This window comes from Mus musculus, chromosome 6, assembly GCF_000001635.26.
Source record: "Mus musculus strain C57BL/6J chromosome 6, GRCm38.p6 C57BL/6J".
In the NCBI taxonomy this organism is placed as follows: Eukaryota; Metazoa; Chordata; class Mammalia; order Rodentia; family Muridae; genus Mus; species Mus musculus.
In genome coordinates, this window is record NC_000072.6 from 59206747 (window position 1) to 59214490 (window position 7744).

The window sequence follows — 7744 nt, forward strand, 5'->3', positions numbered from 1 at the left end:
CATTGGAAATGTAAATGAGCTAAATACCTAATAAAAAATGGAAAAAAAAAAAGAATGGAATAAGAGAACCTATATTTGCTAACTGACAATAATCAAGGGAAATCATAACTACATAGCAAATTGATGCCTTATGTAATCATTATTATTTAATAAATTCTTACCCTGTGGAAAGACAATACATGTCTAAGCTTTTGACATAGCATGCCCATGACAGTTCATGTGTGTGCACATGTGTGTGTGCTGCAGTTGTAACATTCCAGTTTGGCACTACCACTGTCATCTTGAAGAAAGCAGCTGAGGTTCAGACTATGTTATTCGTTCATAGAGAGAAGGAGATGCTCACCAGGCTCATAAGGCACCCACAAAATAGGGCTCTATTAATATTCCCTCATGGAGGGCGTGGGTAGTTCATGTGGTCACAGGTCTTGTAGGGTTCTAGAGGCTTGACAGCCTTTATGATATCGGCATCTGGCTTTTGTTCTTCATGAGGTTACAGAAGGGGTAAACAATTGACTGGGGGTAGATTCTACAAATACTCATCAAACACACTATGGAGAAGGAAATTAGCTTCCAAAAGTGGGATGGGCAAGCAAGGCAGGATTTTTTTTTCATTTTTTCTTCTTTAATACCATAGGCCACAGTGACCCCAGGAGGCTGGAAGAGAGGAAAGCCAGGCAAACTTCCGTTTGGCTAAGAACAGCCTGATTTCTATGAGGTTGGCAGTCTGAAAGCTAGTTCTCCTCTGTTAAGGAATGAACAGGTGCGAGTGTTTTTGCGCACTCCTTAAGAACGAGAAGGGAGAAGGGAAGTTTTTAAAAGCAATATGAATGAAATTGTTCTTTACTAGGAATGGTCATTTGGAACCACTCAGATTGCTTCCTTGTAAGCTTGAAGCGGGTGAGAGTTATGGGAAGTCTACTTTCAGGCAAAACTAGGGCTTGTCCAAAGTCATCCATAGGACAGCAGAGATAGATCAAAGATCAAAGGATTTCCATCCAGCAGGCCAGAGAGTGGAAGGGTGGGACTCTGAGAATAGCAGCACAGAGAAGGCTTGGGAGACAAAAGAGGGCCAGTAATCAACATTCTTTCTCTGCAGAGTGAATGAATGCTTGGTTTGATTTCCCTCTCTCCTGGTGCTAGAATTCTAGAGAAACAAACAAATAAACAACCTCTTCTGAAACAGAATAATCCACATTAGGTTGTAGTTTGTGGAAGAAGGATTTAAAAACAACACCACCTAAAAAACTATTATGCAAGAGAGGGGCTCTACGCTGGGACTGGATACAGGTGGAAGTCTTGAAATTCCCCTTTGACAGCAGGAAGTGGTCCTTATATTCCTGCACCAGCATTAAGGTCATCAGTGCCGACCGTCATGCTGGCTGGCCTCTGGTATCCGGCTCTGTGTTGCCGCAGCCGCAGAAGAGGGCAAAGAGGCTCTGTGCACTCCCTGGGCCTTTTTATTTTTACATTTGATAACTAGATTTAAGAAAAATAACAAGTATCAAGTACAACCTTTAATCTCTTAAATTTCACAGTAGGTATTCCAAATATTTGATTTTTGGCTTTTGGTAATTATATAATTTTTCAAAAAACAAAACAAAACAAAACAAAACACCACAGTGGATTTAAGACTATTCATTTAATAATTTAACTTCATAAAACATCAATACTAAATTGTAACATTGTAAACATGATTAAAATATATCTTAAGCTACTGAAGAAAGAAAAAAGAAAAAAACAACATGATCCTCAAAACAGCACAACTCTCACTTCCTTGGACACAAATATAGGAAAATTACCCAAATGATACTAACAGAACAACCTGTTAGTTAGAAGATAACAGAAGAGAGTCCTTGAGGGAAGATTCCTGGAAGGTTACAGCTGTAAACTCATTAGGGCCTTAAAATATTCCCTGAGTCTTACCAGAAAGAAAACCTTGCTATTATTCCCTTCTCATCTGCAAAGTCCGGCCACCTAGAATCACCCTGCGTCGCCCTCTGCTGGTCTCAGCCGTGAGCCACACGCTGGGTGTCCGGAGGCGGAGCATTGGCCAAGCCCCGCCCCTCCCCCAGAAGCCGCGCCCCCGTCAGCGGGCTCGCCCGCGCATCCCGCCCCTCGCCGACAACACGTTCCTGCGGGGGCGCGCGCGCGCACCTAATCCCCTGCCTTCCGGCTCGGCCGCGCAGCTCCGTTGCGCGCTCGCTCTGCGGTGGCTGGCGGGGTCGACTTCGCTGGGGACTTCCTCTGCTGGCTCTGCGTTCTGGCCGGTCAGGCGGAGCGATGCCCGCACCCTGCTTCCCGGCGTCCCGCGCGCCTGGTGACCAGTCGCTCGCTGTAGGGCTGCGGCCGTGACCCTCTGCCTCCGACTTTCACCCAGCGTCCGGCTCGGAGCTTGCTGGCCGGCGGTCTCGGAGAGGCCCTGGTAGTGTCAGGAGGTAGGCTCTCAGCTCCCGGGTGGTGCCTGCGAGCGTTATTTGTCTATTACCTGTCAGGTTGATAGGTGGCAATGTCCTAGACACAGTTGCAGGGGTAGGTATGAGTTATACGGTGGACTGATACTGAAAGGAAAACGTGTTTGGTATTTTCCTATAGGTTTCAAAGGCTCGAGTACCTCTACCACCCCAGCAGCTACTTCTGTGGTCATGGAGATCTTCTTGCACCAGGATTACTGTATGGTCTTCACCCAGCCTACCACCCCCTAGTTGCAGCCTTGGGTCCTGATTTCCACCAATGAAGTTTTTTATCCTTTCTTGAATCATGTGACATCACTTGTCCGCTGTTTCCCTTTCAGTTGCCATTAGCAATAAGTTCTTTTTGGTTTAAAGTACTGAGTTGTTTGCCTGTCCACTTACATTCTAAGAGGTGAGACAGCTCACCTCTGCTCGCTGTGACTTTCATAGGTACTCATCAAGAGTCCTTGCCTTGAAGAGAGCGTTCACTCACTTGGCTGTCTGACACAGACATCAACAGTCAGGCTGTGAGGCTTCCTGCTCCGTGTTTCTGTCTGTTAAGTGTGCAAGCCCGAGTAAAACTGTTTTCTTGAACGTAGCATAAGAAAAAAAGAAAAAGAAAAAAAGACCCATGGTAATGGCAAAAATTGATCATCATGAGAATGTTTTAGAAACCTCGGTAGGACAATATTGATTCAACTTAGAGCTTTCAGTAAGGCTGCAATTTAATGAAAAGAGCAAGGAGGAAGAAGAGAAACAAGGGTTATCTGGAGCTATTCGTTGTCATAGGAACAGGTTAAGTTCTAAAATGCAAAGGGAAAAACTCGGACTTTCGTTGAAAATTGTTATAACATCCAAGTCTTAGGGAACAGCTGAGGACTCTTAAGCCTCCATTTTCTGGTCTCTTTGTGTTCAAATCTAAGTTGTTAATTGTCTAAAATAATTAGACTAAAATGTTGGGGAAACGTAAACGTGTGGTCCTGACAATTAAAGACAAACTTGACATTATTAAGAAGCTTGAAGAAGGCAACTCCTTCAAAAAACTTTCTGTCCTGTATGGAATTGGTGAATCCACAGTTCGTGACATTAAAAAAAACAAAGAGAGAATTATAAACTATGCCAACAGTTCAGACCCAACTAGTGGGGTGTCCAAGCGTAAATCCATGAAGTCGTCAACGTATGAGGAGCTTGACAGAGTGATGATAGAATGGTTTAATCAACAGAAAACAGATGGCATTCCAGTGTCTGGAACGATCTGTGCAAAGCAGGCTAGGTTCTTCTTCGATGCATTGGGCATGGAGGGTGATTTTAATGCCTCTTCTGGCTGGCTTACTAGGTTTAAGCAGCGCCACGGTATTCCAAAGGCTGCAGGGAAAGGCACAAAATTAAAAGGGGATGAAACTGCTGCCAGTGAATTTTGTGGTAACTTTCAGGAATTTGTGGAAAGAGAAAATCTCCTACCAGAACAGATTTATGGTGCTGACCAAACTGGATTGTTCTGGAAATGTCTACCAACGAGGACATTGGCTTTTGACACGGACCAGAGTACTTGTGAATATAGGACAAGCAGAGAAAGAATCATTATTATGTGTTGTGCAAATGCCACAGGTTCACACAAGCTTAATCTCTGTGTTGTGGGGAAAGCAAAAAGACCCCGTGCATTCAAAGGTACTGACCTTTCAAACCTCCCTGTCACTTACTTCAGTCAAAAAAGTGCATGGATCGAGCCATCTGTTCTCAAACAGTGGTTTGAAAAGTGCTTTGTGCCACAGGTGCAGAAGCATCTGAAATCCAAAGGGCTTCGAGAAAAAGCAGTACTACTTTTGGATTTTCCTGCAGCACATCCAGCTGAAGAACTGCTGAGCTCAGATGATGGCAGAATAATTGTGAAATATTTGCCACCAAACGTCACAAGTCTAATTCAACCTATGAGCCAGGGAGTTCTAACCACAGTCAAAAGATATTACCGAGCAGGACTTATCCAGAAGTACATGGATGAAGGAAATGACCCAAAAACATTTTGGAAGAATTTGACTGTGTTGGATGCAATTTATGAGGCATCAAGAGCCTGGAACCAGATAAGATCAAACACCATAACCAGAGCGTGGAAAAAACTTTTCCCTGGCAATGAGGAAAACCCGAGTGTGAGCATCGATGAAGGAGCCATTTTAGCAGCTAATTTAGCAACGGTTTTGCAGAATACTGAAGACTGTGAACATGTTAACATTGAAAATATTGAGCAGTGGTTTGACTCTCGGAGTAGTGGCTCAAACTGTCAGGTGTTAGCTGACATTGTAGGTGCTGCAGACCGGGCGAAGGTCACTGAGCAAAAACCTTCTAGGAAAACTAGGAAAGCAGAACTGAATCCAGAGAAGCATATTAGTCATAAAGCTGCACTTGAATGGACTGAAAACTTGCTGGATTATCTAGAACAACAAGATGACATGCTACTCTCTGATAAGCTGGTATTGCGGAGGCTTCGGACCATTATAAGAAGAAAACAGAGAATACAAAATAAAAGTCATCTATAATACTCCCTTCTGTTGCTATGTATTTTCATCTTTGTGACTTCTATCTGCAGTGGAATTTATCTAAAGCCAAATAAATGTTACAGATGATTAGGATTAGATGATGTTTTGGATTACTTAAATTACACCTCTTTAATGTTGGCTCTGATTGAGCAATGACATGGAATTCATTTGTCAGTGTCTAAACTGTTTTATACTAATTAGATCATAGTATACTGGAGGCTGAGATATGTTGTGTACTGAATTTCAACATGTCTAGTGATGGGCAATGCACACTGTAGGCTCTCAATAAATCTTGCTCAAATTGAATTTTGATGACTTTTTCTGAATATCAGTTTGTAAAGTAAAAAATATTGGAGATGAGTTCACATTTCCATGGGTGAGACTCTTAAGAGGGTTCAGCGAAGATTGTTCTTGAAGGATTTTGCTGTGACTCTGTTGAACTAGATAACAGTGGTGTAAACCCTTGGAGACAACATTGCTTTCTGGCAAAATTTGGGCAGCAAGCTATTGAGATTGACCACTGGTGATTACAATGAAGGAAAAGGTCAATTTAAAACATCCCAAGAGAAAGGCATGGGGTGTCAGCCTTATTCTACCTGACAGAAGTTCTTTAATTGTGTGGAAGGTAAACCAGCCTTTTTTCACAAATTTTAATTTCCTAAAGAATTAGTGTTTAGAAAAATTAAAAGGTAAGTGTTATTACCTGTCATGTTTATTCTTTAAAAGGGTGTCAGCATTTTTAAAAACCTCATAGGTATTTATGTAACACTAAAGTACACCATTGTTTTCATGGGGTGTGTTTTTTGTGAAGTGCTGAGAAAATAAGCATACATACAAACTGTGGAACCAGTACATGAACAGTGAGCTGACATTTGATTGAACATGAGGGAAATACAGTACAAAGGCCTCAAGTTGGTGTGTGACCGGACCACAGCCATGTTATCCTCACATCTCTAAAACAGTAAAACAACCCATTTCTCAGATATTGAAAGGATTAAATGAGTTAATACATGACTTTTAATACTTGAGTCCTAGAAACGAGTCCTTGAGTGTTAGCTATGGTTCCTGTGCTGCAGACATTACATTTCAGAAATAGGCTGAACATATCCAGTGTGGAACCCAGAGTGATATTTCTGCATTAGGAAACTCCTTCCATAGGAAGTGAGAGGAACAAAAGCATGTGTAGTTTCAGCAGAATATGACAATTACTTCCATGTTAACAAAGAGGTTAATCCTACTTAGGATCTATTGGTTAAGTATGGAGTGATCTCTATAGACAGGTAGGTTGAAATAGGAAATGGAATTGTTCCTGGTTGTTCTTAGCACATTGGAAATGAAATACATGTTATGCTTGTTTCTAGAAGAAAAGCTCTGTGAATGTTGGCATATCCACTGAAGCAGTACAGTACCTTTTAAAGTATATAAGCTAGTAGGAAGCAACACACATAGGAAATTTTATCCAGCTATATTAGCAGGATTTCTTTGACAAACCAAAGAAATATCACAGGAGACTGGATCTAATAGGTTCTACCATTTACAATAAGATTCCTTATGATCTGAGAGGAATTTGCAGCTCCCATATAACAATTTTTTTCTGAGACTCCTATGTTTAATATTCTGCCTTTTTTTTTTATTGAGATAGCTTTAGATTCTAAAATACCTATCCTAGAAGACTTCTGGAATCCATTCTCTGACAATTCTTATATCATTATTAACACACTTTCCTCAAACTATACAGTTTCACTTACCTGGTAATCTTGAGGAAATGGAATTCTACACAGAAAAGTCATGAAGTTGGAGCCATCCACCAAGCACTAGAAAACTGAGGTTTAGCACTGTTTAAGAGTGCTGTATCATCTAGTTACCTTAATATTTTTATAGGGCTGGCCATTTCCCAGATACACATTTTATGTCTTGAACAATAATATCTGCTAAATTATAGGTCCTTTAGAGCTAGTTGTCCTTTTTTTTTAATACAAGTAAAAGTGATGATACAACATTTAGAAAACCTTTTCCACTAAAATCATCTTACATACCTTATCTGTACACAGTGCAAGCAAGAATGAGGTTGTTGCAGGTCAGCAGATTTGAAGCACAAATAGCTAGCTTCTCTGATCTCTCTGTATGTGACCACAGTAGCTTTCTGTGTCTATATCTCAGTTTCTTCAAGCATAAAAGGGTGGAAGGTTAAAAAGGCACACTCTAGATGTTCATAAATATCACCCATTAAGCAACCCAATGACTGCTGAGAAATCTGTTTCTAGACTCTTCCTAAAAAATGAGTCACAGTCCTCTCTCATGGTGAGTGTTTATGTCTCTGAGGAAGTCTGAGGACACTGGTTGAGGCTCCCAGCTTAGACACATCTCTGGAAATACTGCCTGTGCTATGAGCATAGTGGGAAGACATTGTGTTCTGCAAACCAGTTAATAACAGAAACTGGAGGCAGAAGCTGCCTTTGTTACAGTCCAAGAAAACTGGGCTAATGATTTTTTTCCCAAGTGGTAGTAGGTAGATGTTAGCTCACATACTTACTATAAGCAGAAATATAGTCAACTGTGGAAATGCCAAAGGGGAAGCAAAAGAGCAGGTATAGACTAAGACAGTAAGCAGCACTTGCAGCAACAGCACTGACCTCTGGAACTGATGAGTTTGGACACCACTGGATCTGACTGGTTCAGCATTTGCTGAGATTACACTTGTCACCTGTATCCCAGAGTGACTGTTGCAGACCCTTGTCACTCCTAAATATCCCACATTACAGA

General features: G+C 41.5%; 1 protein-coding gene across 1 annotated transcript; it reads left to right on the top strand.

Moving 5' to 3' along the window:
- The first annotated feature begins 2123 nt into the window (after positions 1-2123).
- On the top strand, positions 2124-5287 carry Tigd2 (tigger transposable element derived 2). The gene is made up of 2 exons (NM_001081145.1): positions 2124-2435; positions 2593-5287. Exon 2 carries the CDS (start codon positions 3404-3406, stop codon positions 4979-4981), a length of 1578 nt encoding a protein of 525 aa, NP_001074614.1. The 5' UTR covers positions 2124-2435; positions 2593-3403; the 3' UTR covers positions 4982-5287.
- The last annotated feature ends 2457 nt before the right edge of the window (positions 5288-7744 follow it).

What these genes read in the sequence shown, in the direction of transcription:
- Tigd2 (NM_001081145.1), top strand. Translation starts at nt 3,404, where the DNA reads ATGTTGGGGAAACGTAAACGTGTGGTCCTGACAATTAAAGACAAACTT.